Source organism: Mesoplodon densirostris, chromosome 2, assembly GCF_025265405.1.
Source record: "Mesoplodon densirostris isolate mMesDen1 chromosome 2, mMesDen1 primary haplotype, whole genome shotgun sequence".
In the NCBI taxonomy this organism is placed as follows: Eukaryota; Metazoa; Chordata; class Mammalia; order Artiodactyla; family Ziphiidae; genus Mesoplodon; species Mesoplodon densirostris.
In genome coordinates this window covers 89403349-89421402 of record NC_082662.1, presented here as the reverse complement: position 1 = coordinate 89421402, position 18054 = coordinate 89403349, and the positions used below count along the sequence as shown (strand labels likewise).

Genomic DNA, 18054 nt, shown 5'->3' with positions numbered 1-18054 from the left:
AGAATACATTAACTAGTGGGAAAATGACTGTATAAGGAATTCTAAATAGTAACTCAAAAAATAATTTAAATTTATCTTGGTAATCTTTAAACAGTTACTTAACTTTTAATAAACCAACTTTTGAAGTTATCGTTAATGTTTAATAATATTTAATCATTTTTGCATATTTACTTTGAATTCCTAATATCAAAGTAAATAGCATTTCAGAGAAAATTATGATGAAATAAAGGTGAATACATAGTATACTTGTTAAAATACACTGGATTCATACTAGAATCCTCAGGCCTTCAGAGGCTTGAGCTACTAGTAGAAAAAGAACACACACAAGTCATTTCATACTAAACTTTTTATTAAAACCGAGTCTTTACAATATATTGAAAATGACATGTTCCACAGACAAATATTTAAGAAAAAAAAATTTTTAATGTATAATTATTGGTATACAAATTTAAGAACATAGTTAAAACTAAGCTAAATATTTATATGTATATATATGTATATATACATCCAAATTCATATGAATGCTCTGGAACACCTGAGTTTTAAGTTGTTGGTTTTCCAGATAGTGTGAAACACTTTTCGTCCACTTTAGAAAGGACCCAGCCCATCCAGAAAGAATAACTTTGGTTAACCTTGGTTATCTCCCAAAGATCACAGAGAAGTCTTCAATGCGATTACGATTTATCTTCAGAGGCTTCTTCCAAGTGGAGATCTGTCTGTGATGTAAGGAAGGATTCCCATGTAGCAAGGCACTAAATAATGGAAACACACCATGAGAAGGTCAACAGTAGTTCACTTTCACTGTTAGAAGGATTAATAAATCCTTACATATCTGTTCCTATAGCAATCTGCCCTACTCCTCTCTCCCACAGGCTTGCCAGGATCCCTGTCATTTTCTACATATTTTAATTCTTAATGAGGGAAACTGTTGCTAAATAATAGGAAAACATAAAAGGTTAAAAATTAGCATGGATTAGTTTGCTGAAATAATCCACTATTCCCCCATTGTCAGGATAGAAAACAGATCTATAGTAAACTGTAGAGGGAAAGATGGACCATTTTGATCTGAGGGAGCAGGCATTAAGCATCTAGACAGAGGAGTAGTGATACAAGCATGGCTTAATCAGATTTGAATCCTACTATATCAAGTGTGAGTTTGTGCAAACTGATTACTCTCTATTATAGTTTCTTCAGCTATAAATTAGGTTAATGACAATACTTACCAGTAAAGCAATCGTGAAAATTAAATTTACATAACCTGTATAAATCTCTATGCAGAATGCCTGGCTCAAAGTAAGTATTCAAAAAATTAACAATGATTATATTATGATGGTCTGCTGGGACTAGGTGGTGAGATAGTCATTAAGGTGCCCAGGAAACGAATCAAGGTGACCTAATTGATATCTACAGAACAAAAGAGAATATGTATTTTTTTCCATGTGCATATAAAACATTTACCAAAACACACCATATTCCAGGTTATACAAGACATCTCAATAAATTTAAAAAGAATCAAGTTATATGAGGTTTGTTCTCTGAACATAATGAAATTAACTTAGAAATCAGCAATTGAAAGATATCTGAAAAATCCCCAAATATTTGAGATCTAAACAGGACACTTATAAATAAGCCCTGTGTCAAAGAAGAAATCAAAAGGTAATCTAGAAAGTATTTTATTTTAAACTGAATGAAAATGAAAATACAATGTATAAAAAATTTTGGAATGCCACTGAAGTACTACATAAAGAGAAATTTATACCACTAAACACCTTCATTAGAAAAGAAGAAAGGGTCTTAAATGACTTCAGTTTCCACCTTAAAAACTAAAAAAGAACAAATTATAACCAAAGTAAGCAGCAGAAGAAAAAAACCAGAAAAGATAAAAGTGTGACTCAATGAAAGAGAAAAACAATGAAACCAAACATTGAATCTTTGAGAAGATTAATAAAATTGATAAACTTTTAGCCAGACTGTTCATAAAAGAAGAAAGATGACACAAATTACCAACTATTAGGAATGAGAGAGGTGACATCCCTTTAAATTCTATTGAAGAAAAAAAAGAAAATATTATTGAAAACTTTATACCTATACATTTGAGGACTTAAGTGAAACCAATGAAAAGATACAAACTACCAAAACTCACTCTAGAAAAAATAGATAATTCAAATGAATTTGAATTTGTTGTTAAATATCTTTCCACAAAGAACACTTCAGGCCCAAATGGCTTCACCAGTGAATTCTACCAAAAACTTAAGAATCATATTAATTCTACACAAACTCTTCCAGAGAACTGAAGAGAAAGGAATGCTTTCCAACTTACCAAAGACATTACAAAATAACAAAACTACAGACCACTATCCCCCATAAACATAGATGCAAAAATTATAAACAAAATTTTAGCAAATCAAATCCAGTAATCTATAGAAAGAATTATATTTCATGACCAAATGGAGTTTATCCCAGGAGTGTAAGACTGGATTAATGTTCAACTATCAATCAATGTAACTGACTGTATTAAATGTAATTTATTATCATCTCAATAGGCACGGAAAGACATTTGTCAAATTACAATGTCCATTTCTTACTTTAAAAAAAAATTCTCAACAAATTAGGAACAGATGGGGATTTCTACAACTTGAGGAAGAACATCTACAAAATACCTACAATTAACATCATATGGAGAAATGCATTAAATATTAGCAGTTATTAGTATTTTATTTATTTTCAATGCCAAGAAAACAATTTTTAATTCAGCTTTATAGATACTCAAAAATCTCCTTCACCAAATTTTGAGTATAAAAAAGAAGGAAATACAAAAATACCTAAATACAGATAATGTTTAAAAATCTATCCACAACATTTACAAAACAATGAAAACTATGAACTGGGATTGAAGGGCTGATAGAGAACCATGGTTCACCTTTGGAAAGAGCCCTGTTTCCCTTGCGAACCTGATTTCTGGCTTCTTCTGCAAATCCATATGTTATCTACTATCTGGTAACCCTGCAGGGCAGGCCAAAGCAATTACTGCTTTCAGGAGATATCATATCTTTTTGATAACTCTTCCAAACTATCATTTAAAAAATCTTTGAACATATTCAAGGTAAAATTCAAAATAAAAATCTGAGCAGTTTGCTCTATTTAGAATTCCTGTCAAATAATGGATCCAAATTGCACCAAAGATGGTATTAATCCTAATGTGATGAAACTTCTATCATTGTCATATTCTTCAACTCTCCTAGTTTAATAAGTGTCTAAGGAGGATCAGCCCTCCATGCTGATTAGTGTTGTGAATTAACATTTTCATTTCTAAAGCAAATCCTAAAAATGACAGTGAGACATGGTAAAAGAAACAGATCAGCTACTTAACTATCTCCCTACCATCCACCATACGAAAGGCAGAAAAACAATTTATGTATTTTGAAATACAGATTATAGAACACTAGCACAGAAAATCAAGAGAAGTATCATGACAACGGCTGAATATCTATATGAATACTTGGTCAGGCATTATAATGGTTGTTTTATCACATATTACCTTCTTTAAACCTCACAGTGACTACCTATGAATCTTATTTTATAGATGAGAAAGCTGAGGTTCAAATGGTTAAGTACATCTGTGATATTACAAACCTGATAAGAGGTATAGCCACTCATCAGCAAACGGAAAATAACCAATCTCTTGAATGACCACCAGGATACATTTAATAAGTCACTGGCCCATCAAGATGAGACACCTTTCTTTTACATAGTGGAAGAAGGACCATTTTGGAGGGCAGGTGAGTAAAAAAAAATGCATAATTGAAGGGGGATCAACTTTTTTTAAAAAAATAAATTTACTTGTTTATTTTGGTTGCATTGGGTCTTTGTTGCTGCGCGTGGGCTTTCTCTAGCTGTGGCGAGCAGGGGCTACTCTTCGTTGAGGTGCGTGGGCTTCTCATTGCGGTGGCTTCTCTTGTTGCAAAGCACGGGCTCTAGGTGCATGGGCTTCAGTAGTTGTGGCGTGTGGGCTCAGTGGTTGTAGCACACGGGCTTAGTTGCTCCGCTGCATGTGGAATCTTCCCGGATCAGGGATCGAACCGTGTCCCCTGCACTGGCAGGCAGATTCTTTTTTTCCTTTTTTTTTTTTTTTCAGGCAGATTCTTAACCACTGTGCCACCAGGGAAGTCCCAGGGAGATCAACTTTTAGGAAAGAGTATATATGTAGGTTGAGTGTGTAGAAATTGATTCCTTACATACCTCTTGGAAATTTTTATGTATTTCCAGGAGTATGTATACCCTTTGAAGATGACTGAGTTAATACATGCCAGGCATATAGTAAGTGCTCAGTAAATGCAGAGACCATAGAGAAGAAATGTACTTTACTACTGATGCAAATATGCTGCTCATCATGAACACTGCATTTTTCAATCTGAATATTAATCAACCGACATCCTGGCTTCTATTGATCCCTACATTTGTTAATGTTAAGTTTTGCTATAAAAACCTGATCCCCACTCAGGTTGCTGACCATCAGATTTCTGGATCTACAAAACTGAGGACATCCTCTGAACTGTGTAGCTCCTGAAGCTACCAATCTTCTTTTGGAATTTTGATAGCAGATTTTTTTTACTAACTAAATATGTTAACTGCCTCCTCCTGCCAATGTTTAATATTAACCTATTACCTGATATGTTGCTCATTTACCCAGTTAATGTACATAAATCTATTTAAAAATAATGAATGCTAATCTCTACAACTCCTTAAATCTTTTTAGTCTTCCTTGCTTTTCTTGGATTTCTGAGTATGAAAAACTAAGTAAAAACTCAAGAAATGGATTGTTTATACCACATAGTTTAGTTCAATATTCACTGCATCCAGGACTGTGATAATTGGAGGATATAAAGAATCATCAAAATGAGAACAAAAAAAAAATCTCAAAATCTAGTGTGAAACTTCCTTATAATTGCAAATTCTATATATATATATATATATATATATATATATATATATTTTTTTTTTTTTTTTTTTTTTTTTTTTTTTTTTTCAGTACGCAGGCCTCTCACTGTTGTGGCCTCTCCCGTTGCGGAGCACAGGCTCCAGACGCGCAGGCTCAGCGGCCGTGGCTTATGGGCCCAGCCTCTCCGCGGCATGTGTGATCCTCCCGAACCGGGAACAAACCCGTGTCCCCTGCATCGGCAGGCGGACCCTCAACCACTGCGCCACCAGGGAAGCCTGTAAATTATATTTTTAAAAAATGCATTTCTGCAGACTTCCCTGGTGGTGCAGTGTTTAAGAATCTGCCTGCCAATGCAAGCGACATGGGTTCAATCCTTGGTCTGGGAAGATCCCTCGTGCCATGGAGCAACTAAGTCCGTATGCCACAACTACTAAGCCTGCGCTCTAGAGCCCGCGAGCCATAACTACTGAGCTCACTTGCCACAACTACTGAAGCCCCTGTGCCTAGAGCCCGTGCTCTACAACAAGAGAAGCCACCACAATGAGAAGCCCACACACCGCAACAAAGCCCCGGCTCACTGCAACTAGAGAAAGCCCGTGTGCAGCAATGAAGACCGAACACAGCCAAAAATAAATAAATAAAATAAATAAATTTATTAAAAAAGAAGAAGAAGAAAAAGATGTTAAAACAATTATTTGAAAAAAATGTATTTCTGTTATTTGGCTTCTCACTGTTTTCTATCAAGGAATTGATTTTTTTCCCACTTTTAAATCATTATAATTAGTAAAGCAAACTAATATCAAAATTAGAGTAACAATCAAAAATAGCCAGTGTCACAGGTGGCCTGACCTTGAATCATACCCATCAGCTCATTCTAGTTTTAGATTCTCATATTGTCATAAGAGAATCAACAACAATTCCACTTCTAGTTGAATAACGTGTCATGATTTTCCATACACATTATTTTATTTGATACAACAATACTTTGACAAACTCAAGTAATTGCATCTTATAGTTAAGGAAACTGTGATGCATTGAGTCCAGCACTCTTTTCTAGTGCCCCACGCTTCCACTGCAGTAAAAGTAAGTCCATAAATATGTTGAACATATTTATTGGCAGGATGTTGGGTGACCAGAAAGCAAGTTGATCACAAATCCTCATTAACTGAGAATACAGTGCACACTTTTCCCCAGGTGGCTCCAGTTTGTAGACAAAGACCAAAAACTGTAGCTTCTCTATAAAGGCCAGGACTGGGAAAGAGGCTGTACCATTAGAAAAGTGAGCCAGAACTAGGGCAAACAGGCCTGACAGGTAAACAAAAGCCCTTTTGTCCCAAAACACATTCTTAAAAACTTCTCAAATACAGACAGAATATTTAGAAAATAAGTTTTCATTCCAAAACTCTTCTTGAAAGTAAATCTCTTGCTACCCCAGTAAAGTACTGATGACCTTTTGCCATTAGAAAAGGGAAATGTCTCTTTAGTTCTCATAAGTAGGTAGTGATCCCACAAGCAGATGTGATCAAGTTTTCTAAAGAATGAATGATAACAAAAATGGTGTTTATGTAGATATAGCTTCCAATGAAAACTTTCATATTTAAGAATCAATATTTTCTCAAGATGGTGGGATATGAAGAGGTTCTGTTCCACAGTCTGACTTCAGGCAAATCTTTTCATTTCTCTGGGCCTATTCGCCCACTCATAGAATAGGGGGGTTGGACCATGAGTGTCCATTAACTTTCATCCTAGAACCTAAAGTGGCCAACACAAAAATAAACAAATGCAATCTAATTATTAACTTAAAAGCTTTTGCACAGCAAAGGAAACCATAAACAAAACGAAAAGACAACCTACAGAATGGGAGAAAATATTTGCAAATGATGCAACCGACAAGTGAATAATCTCCAAAATATACAAACAGCTCATACAGCTCGATATCAACAAAACAAACAACCAATCAAAAAAGGGGCAGACCGAAGATCTAAATAGACATTTCTCTAAAGAAGACATACAGATGGCCAAAAGGCACATGAAAAGATGCTCATTATCACTAATTATAATTAGAGAAATGCAAATCAAAACTACAGTGAGGTATCACCTCACACAGGTCAGAACGGCCATCATCAAAAAGCCTACAAATAATAAATGCTGGAGAAGGTGTGGAGAAAAGGGAACCCTCTCACACTGTTGGTGGGAATGTAAATTGGTGTAGCCACTATGGAGAAGAGTATGGAGGTTCCTTAAAAAACTAAAAATAGAGCTACCATATGATCCTACAATCCCACTCCTGGGCATATATTTGAAGAAAGCCATAATTCAAAAAGATACGTGCACCCTAACATTCACTGCAGCACTATTTGGAAGAGCTAAGACATGGAAGCAACCTAAATGTCCACTGACAGATGAACAGATAAAGAAGATGTGGTATATATACACAATGGAATATTACTCAGCCATAAAGAAAGAATGAAATAATGCCATATGCAGCAACATGGATGGAACTAGAGACTATCATACTAAGTGAAATAAGCCAGACAGAGAAAGACAAATATCATATGATATCACTTATATATGGAATCTTAAAAAAAAGATACAAATAAACTTATATACAAAACAGAAATAGACACACAGACATAGAAGACCAACTTATGGTTACCAAAGGGGAAAGCAGTGGGGGGGTTGGATAAATTAGGAGTTTGGGAATAACATACACACATTACCATATATAAAATAGATAACCAGCAAGGACCTACTGCATAGCACAGGGAACTATACTCAATATTTTGTAATGGCCTATAAGGGAAAAGAATGTGAAAAATATATATATATATATGTATGTATAACTGAATCACTTTGCTGTACACCTGAAACTAACACAACATTGTAAATCAACTATACTTAAATAAAAATTTAAAAAATGAAAATAAAAGTTGGCAAATGAGATCACATACAATTTGTAAATATGCCTTGCTCTATTTGGCTTGACACAGTGTGGAAAGGCATCAAACATAACATTTTACCTCTCCCCTCTGTATTTGATATTTATAAGGTAATTGTCACTATAAATAATTTCCAAAGGTAAGATTCAGAAATACATGAGAAATATTTTCAATTACTACTACTGCTACTATGTGCTAGGCACTGCATTAAGAACTTAACATATATTTTACTTATTTATTTACTTATATATCCAGCAGCTTTCAAACATATTTTCTATATTGGTTATTTTGGGCTCAAGTAAAATAAGTAGTGACTTAAGAGATAAACTAGTTGAGACTCCTGGAAAGGTATTTATGAGTATAAAAGCTTCAAAATGATTTACTTTTAGTGACTTACTGGGAATATTAAATTTTGCTTCTAAGACTTTTCTTTCATCTTTCTTTATTCCATTATATACATACACACATATGTGTACATATATATTTTAATACCAAATAAAACTGATGTATATACTATTATTTTTAGCACTTTATAGATGAGGATGTTGAGGTCCACTGAAATAACGAAAAGTCTTCAAGGTCTCTGAGCTTAAAAGTCACAAGTTATGCCTGTCCAAAGCCCATGCTCTTAGCCACCAAATGATAATGCCAACATAAAGTTTGATATCTCCATAGGTAATGCTACCACCCTGTTCATGGAACAGCTAATAGAAAACCTAGTTTCATCCAAATTATCACATAAGTCAAATTAATAAAATATTATCTATATATCTCTGCTAATAAAGTAACCATATTTTTGCCTAAAACAATAACAATGATATCTATTATTGTAAAATGTAATAAAAGCCAAACCTTACCATGTACCCCTTTTTAAGCCAGAAATTTCCATATTAAGTCAAAGTTATTGTGCTTCTAGTTTTCCTACTAATCTAAAAGTATCTTTTAGACAGTGCCATAATAATTGCATCTCTCTTAATAAACTAAAACTGAGAAATATGACTGAGTGTCCTTTACGTACTTTAATGCTGTCTCAAATGATCTTGGACACAGACGACATCACCTACATTTGAGGAAACACTGAAGCTCAAATATGTAAACATCTCCATACTAGGCCAATATCACTGCAAAATAAATTACATTATAAAGATTGTAGGTCATGCCTAAAATGAGGGCAATGGAGTGTGTAACATTTTAGTAATTGGTTTTTTTTATCATCTAAACCTAAGATCCAAACAGTAATGAAAACTTTCAGGAGCTGCATATTTAAACATTTTTCTGAAACGTAATCAATCCAGAAAGAAATTAGAGATTATGTTACAAATGGAAAGCAACTTCTATTATTTTGCAATGGCTCAAAATTATTCATTAAATTTCATTTTTGAAAAAGTCTAAATTCAGAATAACCTGCCAACTTATAATTTGAGAAATGTCAATAACTTCAAAATAACAAGACTTGCATATTTTTTTCTAAAATTACTTGTACATATCTCTCAAGAACATAAGTAATAAGTTTGGATTTGTAAATACTGCAAATACTTCAATGACTGCAACAGAGTTAACACAAAAAACTCATTAGCTACAAACGCCATCTTGTGGTCCATTTAAAAACTAATTTTGTAGTATTAGTCTGTAGATCTCTAACTCAAGATCTGCTAAAGACAGAAAAAGCCTGATATGAATAACTCCATTTCTGTCATTTTTACATGTGGAAAAACTGGGGCTCCAAAAGGTCTAATACATTGGAAATCTTTATAGAAAGAATTAATAAGAGAGCCAAATTTTCATATCTTTTCAACTCATACTTTTCTATACTATATCATCATTGTTTTTTAGCAATAACAAACCAATTATATAAAGTTTGTCCAGTTTAGTACCCCAGACACTTCAAAACACCAAGCTTATCTGTGTTTGTTTGTCATACATGGAAATACAACAAACTAAAAAGAAGAGCACATTTACTTTCGGATTACTGGAAAACTATCAAGGCACAGCTATGATGTTTAACTACATTATTTTAAAGCATTTCACACATGTCTTCTAAGTTTATTCTCCTAAAGACCTGTGAGGGATGTGTGTGGACAGGGGGTGGAGGAAGAGGAGGACCATCAGTACCACTTTTTGACAGATTAGAAAACTGGGTATAGAGAAGATATGATGAAGATTTTACAATTAGTGGCAGGCACTCTGATATCCAACTTTATTTTTTTCAATAGTAAACCCACCTTCTTTTTTCAAGATGTTACATCATGCAGTGTGTGCATGTGTGTTTTGAATCATTTCTTCCTTTTCTTTACAGGAACTATATATTGGTCCATAGTATATAGTCTGTCATTTATGAAGAACAATAAGAAGAAAATTCTTGATTCAGAATCTAGATAATTTTAGAAATTATTTCATTTTCATATGTAATCACCTATTCAAGTATTTGATAAACTTAACTACAGAAAAAGTTATCTAATCCAAAGGGTGGGAAGAGGCACAGACTGTCTATGCTATGGCACAACTGTCCCTTTTACATCTAAGCTCAAATTCGCTTGTACAGATAATTGAGAAATAACTATCTCACAGAATGAGACAGGTGAAAATGTTTTTAACAGAAGTTTTTAAGAAAGCAGAAACCTGCAAAACAACAAAAGCTTTAAAATTACATGAACTATAATAAAAGATGTACACAGTTACATGGAAACGTGAGCTATAGCTATGGCTTTGGAATATGCAATTCAGAATAGAAATCATCACTTAATAAAACAACAAAATAGTTAATTACATAATACTTTAGAATTCTAAAAATGATAAACACTCGATTTTTAAGATTTCCTTAGAAGCTAATAAAAGTCAGACCTTGGTGCATTTAAACTGAATTCTATAATTAACTGTGCTTTATATACATTATAATACTTGAATATTAATCAGATTATAAATGTTTAAATGAGAAAAGACACTACCTATGTTAAGTGTAAGAGATGAACAGACTTTTAGAAAACAGAAGGAACTTTAGAGCAGCGCTTCTCAAACTATGTGCGATGATGAATAAGTATTTTTCTTTCAGTCTGCTGAGGACCATTAAGTGATCCTACTGAGCTGACTAGTTTGCATTTCATGCCACAAGAAATCACCACAAAAGCTGGATAATACTCTAATTGGCCTATACCTTATTCAACAAAAGTCTAATAATCACCTACTACTTGGATGTCATGACAATGTCTAATTGCTATAGAAGATTTCAACTGATTACGTTTAGTTTCTGAATCTATCATGTTATAAATCTGTAATTAACAATTTATGAATTGGGCATTAGTCCATACTTTAAGTAGCATCACTTTAGAGATCAACATAATTACCTGAAGTTTCCTAAATTGTGTTCCATGACAGGCTAATCCTATAAGAAGAAATGCTGACCTAGTCAAAGAAATTATGTCTTCAGATTCATAAACCATATAAGCACATAAAAGACTCTGAGAACTTTAGTAAAAACGCCTGTTTAACTTTAATTCAAACTTATTTGACTACAGAATCTATCTTTTCTTTCACAATTAACACCCATTAACATTACAAAAACTAATTTCCTATAAAATGCATTGAGAAATTCTAGTACAGACAGAATTTCTAATGTACATTATTCAACAATTGCTTAAAAACTCCCAGTGGCAGAGAACTTCTTTCTTTGCAATGCAATTTAATGTAATTTAGAGAATTTTAATACATAGGAAATAATTTCTTCTGTGAATTCAAATTATACAATTTCCAAAAGTTCGTGCTAGATATGTTTTCTGAAGCAACAATAAAACATGTACTCCTTCCATGACTGCCCTCCAAATATCTTTCTTCTTTTCCAATTCCTTCAGTGAAGATGCATTTCTTAGACCACCATCACCATGATAACTTTATTCTGACTACATCTTAGTTTGCCAATATTACTATCAAAATGCATCATCAGGTCTGAATTCAGTATTTTGAATAGCTACTAAAGAATGGAGATCATTATTTTGTTCTAATTATTTTTTAAGTCAAAAGTGTCTTCTAATATAAAAAGACCTCAATATGCCTCTAATGAAAGTTAAGTTTTGAAAAAAGCAAATTTCAGTGTGGTCACCAAGATAAAGACCTAGCAAATTAAATGACTTAACGTCTGCAACGTATACTATCATTCTACATGCTGAAGGTAATCTTATTGCAAAGTAATTTTGGCTTGAGTATAAGGATTCCTTGTAGGGGGTGGTGATAGAAGTAGTTAGAAGTAGATTTACTACTTGGAATATGACCTTGTCATCAATGTAGAGGATAACAATTAACCTTATCTGCTATGACAGAGGAGCATTCATTTGTATCACTGAAAAGCTTTATCAAATTATTGAGGTGTAAGTTTAAAAGGTAGTTGGCTACAACAGAAGTTTTTTAAGCCAAGTGGAACTGAAATTTACTGTCAAGAGCTCATATTTATCTAAGCTTCTTCAGATGGTTTTACAATAAAAGCTCTAGTGAAGATTTTTATCAGTTTCCTAAGTATTTTCTAGAGACTATTTCAGACATTAATTCCATAAATGACTTCGGTGAACAAATAAACCTGAGCTCTTAAACAAAGGTGAACAGATGTTTTTCCTAGGGAGTTTCTTAGAAACTTTAATGTGCTAAGATGCATTGCCAAACTTCTCCATAAATTGAAACAGTATAACCTAAAAGGAAGGCACTGGGCTATGAAGCTGTCATACCCAATGACAGCCAAAGTAAAATCAATAGAAGCAAATGATTGTGTGATCAATTATGTCCTTAAATATACAACAATTAGAGACCCAAAGAACTATGCCCTGGGACTTCCTCTGCCATTTGTAATAGTTGATTTAAAAAATTTATAAAATGTCTTTAATGTAGAGTTCCCTCAGCTCAGTTTATAATTCTCACCTCTTCACTCATCCAGGATTCCTGGTACAATCTATCAAACTGAGAAGGCAGCTCTGCAGCTTCTGTGATAGCTGTTCTCCATAGATGCCTCCACCCAACCAATCAACCATAATAGAGGACCATAATAGCCTCCCATGAGCAATCCAAGCAAGTGTTTTATTGATGATTTTGTTTCCATAATCGATGGTGAAGCTTCTTATCAGACAGTGAGAATAAAAAGTTTTAGCCTTAGGATGACACAAGGTTATTCCATCTCTGTTTCCCTTGTTCTAATCATTATTACTGTGTACCTTTAGATTCTACTTGAAATAGGAATTGATTGTTCCCCCAAAAAATGATCTCCATAGGATAAATGGTAAAGAGGACAAGATTAATCATTAAACAATCAATAGTGTTGGTCTCTTTACTCAAAATACAAAGGGAAAAACTCCTAGGTATTCAATGGATTGTCATTTAACAGCATTAAGAAGACGAAAACTTGATGTTTTTCTTTTGATAAAGATGACCATCCCTAAATGAATTGGATGGTGCATAGAAGAGTAGTGTAATGCAGCCTGAATTTGCTAATCCAGGCATTCAGGCTTCTAATGAGTGCCTCCCATTGAGTAAAAAAGTAAATAATGTGGACACAAGAATGTAATGAATTGGAAAATTTAGCTGGCATAAAAATGGTCAGGTTGAGTAAATATCTAAGTATCTTAGCCTCTCAAGCTGGTGGTGTGTTTACTTTCCAGGAAATCTATCCTACCCATTAATGGAAATCTACTGAATCCCCTAGGGTATATAATGTAGTTCTGAAACATTCTTCAAATAGTTCCAAAGATAGACTGCTATTTTCTGAAGGGTTGTTTTAGTACCATCAGATCTGTCTTCCTGGGTCCTAGGGATTAGGTCAGGTACCAGCTTTAGTAAATGTTATGAGGCATGACTGTAAAAAGAAAAGTACCCTGATATGGATTCAAAAATCCCTGTCCTAGATAACTTTGAATTATTCCAGCTCTAGATAACTTCTTTATTCTTATGATTTGGAAAGGGAGTTGAGACACATTAACCTTAAAGAAAGTATCTGTTTACTCTGTTTCATCCTAAGAGACTGTCAATATAAAAATATAATTTAAATGGTTCAACATAGACCAACTTTTATGCCTCTCTCCCAATATATAAAAGGAAAACTCAAAAACTACAGGTCATTCCTTAGGACCAAAATGATACTAAACAACTACAGATGGTTAAATCCTTAATCACTTCCATCCTTCTCTTTACAAGAAAGGCTGTTACAAAGAGTTGAGCAGTATGAGGTGATTGTGTATGGTGCGTAGAAATTACAGAGGTTAACTATTTTGGAAACGGGTGTCATTGTTTCAGTATTTCCCAAAACCTTCTCTGGAGCTAATCTGAGTATTCACTTAGGAAAGAAAAGTAGCCTGCATTTCTCCTGGGTGAGCAGAAGTCTGTCGATCTTTCTCTACGTAAATCAGTTTAGAATTAAAGGCTTCATCTAGCGCTTTGTAAGCACTGCTTTGGGGCTGATAAAGGAAAGGCTTTGCAAGGGTCATTGTAAAAAGAACACACCAGCCTTCTCTTTTTGTGGCAATGGATAGCTAATGTTTTATTATCTCTTCGAATATACTGAATTTTAGTTACCTTTTATTTGTATTTGCCTAAACCCTGCAACTTATATTTTCATTCTCCTTGATGGAGAGAACAGGAGTGAAATAGAAATGAAGTAGTTCTGTTTTCTCAGTTTCCATAACATGGTTTCCATTAGAGATTCACTTTACTAATTTTATTAGAGTTTATTAATTCCTAATTTTCTTGCTTCCAAAAGAGGCTTGCTCCTCACACCTACTTCCATTTGACTTTGGTACTATTTGGAAGTCATTCCATTTTTTTTCTAAAACCTCACTTCTTCCTGAAATGTGCCCTTCCTGATACTGTTTCTCTGTATTCATCTCTGACTGTATCTCTCTCTTTACATCTTTGTCTTTCATAGTCCATGCTCCACAGATGTAATCGTATCTGATTCTTTAACTGCTTCACTCCTTTTATTACTTTTTAGAATTGTTCATTCCGCCTATGTCATACTCTCTTTTTGAGTCTGTGATGTTGAAATTATCCTTTTCTGTAATTTTTTCAAATCACTTTACTAAATCCTATGCAATATGACTGAAAATGGCCAGGGTTTCCTTCCTTTGCTTTCCTTTGACCTCCCAGATTTTGAAAATGGTACTTTCTCCCCAAGTTTCTGTCATGTTACATAACCGTTACTCTTTGTTGGATGGAGTTAGATCTAGAGAAACTATTCCCTCTAACTGTTCCTTTTAATTCATGTAGATGAACAGAAAGTCCATAATTTACCTGAGTCCCAATTTTTTTAAAAAAATGAAATTTCAGATAGAAATCTAAATGCCACTCATCAGAATCTTGCTTAGCTGGTAGTTTTATAATCATTACCAATATAGATTAACCTCTTAAAGTCACAATGCTTGGGAGCTATCTTTACTTGGACCAGGGTGTTTTAAATATTCACAAATTTTTTTTTAAATGTTCCAAAGCATGTAGTGCACCACTTAATTTAAAACAAGCAACTCTTTTGCTAGAGTTTATTTTACCATTCCCCAATGTAATAAGGAATACATTTCTAAATAAGAACAACTATACTTGAAGAACTACTAGGACATTCAATGCTTATCTATTACTTACTTTGTAGAAGAACTGCTATGATACCTATTTTTTAAATTTTCTCGACTTTTTAAGTAGTCCATATATATAGCTGGACTTGGAATTTAGGAAAGCATTAGTTGTACTATTGATTTGGCTTGATGGTGAACGCTTGTAATGATTTTTTTCTTCATTTATCTTAGAGTAAACATCCTATACTATAATTGCTTTTCTTCTTCCTAGATGTCCATGTAGATACATATATTTTTATTATTCAGTAATGATAGAACTCTTCTATTAAGTCAGTTCATTACCATTCAAGTAAAAAAAAACTAATTTAAATATTCTTCCATTAAAAAAAAGTAATATATTGTAAAGCTGTATCAATCAAGTGAAAAATACATATACTTATTATTCTTCCCTAAGGGCAAGATTTAATTTTGAATTTGAATGTTGCTTAGCATAGGGTTTTGATTTTAATTGAATCTTAAATGAATGATTTTACATGAGGCAATTGACATTCTTAAATAAGACTGATAGCATTTGAAATGAAGTGACCTCTAACCTGGTTATTTCTTGAAATTCTTATCAAAAAAGATTTTAAGTCTAGTGTTCATAATTATTTTTAATATTATTTATGAGAGCAAAAAATTTACATAAATGCTTATTAGTAGTTCTCTTCACAAATAAAGGCGTATTAACATGATGTACTAGAAGATTATGTCATTATATAGAAAAGTGTTTAAACAAATAAAAATACAGAACTCAAAATAATACATATCCACTATAATCATCATGACACAAATAAATAACATATGTTTTTATGTTGACACATTCGAAAAGAACCATGCAGGAATTTTAAAATATTTTTATCTACATATAGAAAATTATTTTTCTATAATTGCATTTAAGTGTAGTCTTCTCTAGGAGATAAGGTTATGGGCATTCTTTATTTCCTCTTTATACATTTGTGTACTTAGCTCTTGTCATTTTTTTTGTTTTTCATGTGCATGTATTAATTTTCAAAACAGAAAATGAGGCTCTGAAACGACTTCCATACATAAACTAATAATTCTAAAATAAACTGTGCAAAGAAACAAATTTTATTACTTCAAGTATTATATTCACTTAACTACAAACAGATTTACTTGGCAAAAATTAACATTATGTGATCTTTTCATGATTATGATATTAAAATTAAACTTTCAAAGGGTATATTCTTTCAGTTTATAATACCTACCAAGGATTACTTCCTTTCAAATCTCTTCACCATCATCATAGTCATCAGCATCAGTATCATCAACAACAATTGAAACTTACACTCTTTTGTACCTACTAAAGAACAATTAGAAAATGTCCATGTACTTTATCCAGCATGTCATATTTTATGGTTTCAGCATCCCTTCACATTTTAGCAAGAAATAATTTTCTTTGGTTATTTGGATACCAACATACTTTGAAATTATTCACCTATGTTCAAGTGGATTTTTGTTTCATTGTTTCATTATTCTTGTTTTTATAAAAAGACTCAAATTTATTCTTAGTTATTGGTCATATAGAACAAAATTGGGAATAGCTTCATTTCACCTACTCAGAGTTTATTTGGAGATACCTGTTTTATATTCGGTGTCAACTGTCTCCAAGTAAATTCACACATCTAAGTATAATATTTCAATATGACAATAATTGGTTTCTGATACAGACCTATACCTCATATTTACAAACAGATTTTCCTGTCATTTTAATATTTAAATTTTAAGTTGTAAACAAACTGTGACCATTTTACTTCATAAAAGTCCGAAGGCAAATGTTTGTACCCCATTTCTTCTGTCACACTAGGAACAAACCCCTTTGGTGATTTATTTTTACAAATGTTGATGAAAACAGAAGTATTTCCATAATAATATGATTAAATTAAAAAGGGACTGGAAAGATTCTGCAATATTTCACTTCCTTGTATATCTGAGATATTCTGAAGTTAACAGATAACAGCAGACTGTTGCTGTTTCAGGCCACACAGTTTGTGTGTTAGTTAGGAAGCCTTGATTATATAAGGGCCCCAATTTCCTGATTATGCTTGGACTGATGTGCCAAATCAGTTAAGAGTTATTGACTTAGGAAAAAAAACAATAAATAACTGGAGCTGTAGGGGTCTTGTGAAGTTATAATAAAGAAAAACAGCGATTCCTCCAAATATATACATCTAAGATGCAGTACACTTGATATAATTTTAGCAACATGTAGAAATATAATTCATTTGGAGGAAAGGGTGAAAAACATACTGATATAAACTTCTGTGAAGAACAAAATTTGCAATATGTCAATATGGCACAGTGATGTTCATTTAACTATTTCTAATAAAACTGTATTTTGTATAAACTGAGTGCAACCTATGAGCATGATAAAAATATGTATTTATGTGACAGGTATAGTCAAAACTCAAACATTTCACTTGGAGTTCAATGGAATTGCCATGAACATTTTCTCTTAAAAAAATAAAAAAAACAAACTTAGAAAAGTTTTGCAGACTTTATCATTGAAAGGAAAACATAGTAGATGCATTTGTCACATGACTTTTATAACCTAATATACTTATGTTTTATAATCACAATCACT

The 18054-nt window shown here is 32.9% G+C and overlaps 1 protein-coding gene across 6 annotated transcripts in view; it reads right to left on the bottom strand.

Moving 5' to 3' along the window:
* Positions 1 to 328: 328 nt before the first annotated feature.
* The window catches only part of SNX7 (sorting nexin 7), a 100261-nt gene continuing 82535 nt past the window's right edge, over positions 329 to 18054 (bottom strand). For 3 of the 6 annotated variants that reach the window (XM_060090174.1, XM_060090176.1, XM_060090172.1), the window contains one exon: positions 329 to 752. In XM_060090174.1, coding sequence (XP_059946157.1) covers positions 675 to 752 — 78 coding nt within the window. In that variant the 3' untranslated portion in view covers positions 329 to 674. Of the gene's footprint in view, positions 753 to 10100; positions 10204 to 18054 lie in introns of those variants that run through there. The other 3 variants (XM_060090175.1, XM_060090173.1, XM_060090171.1) reach the window with 2 other exon arrangements.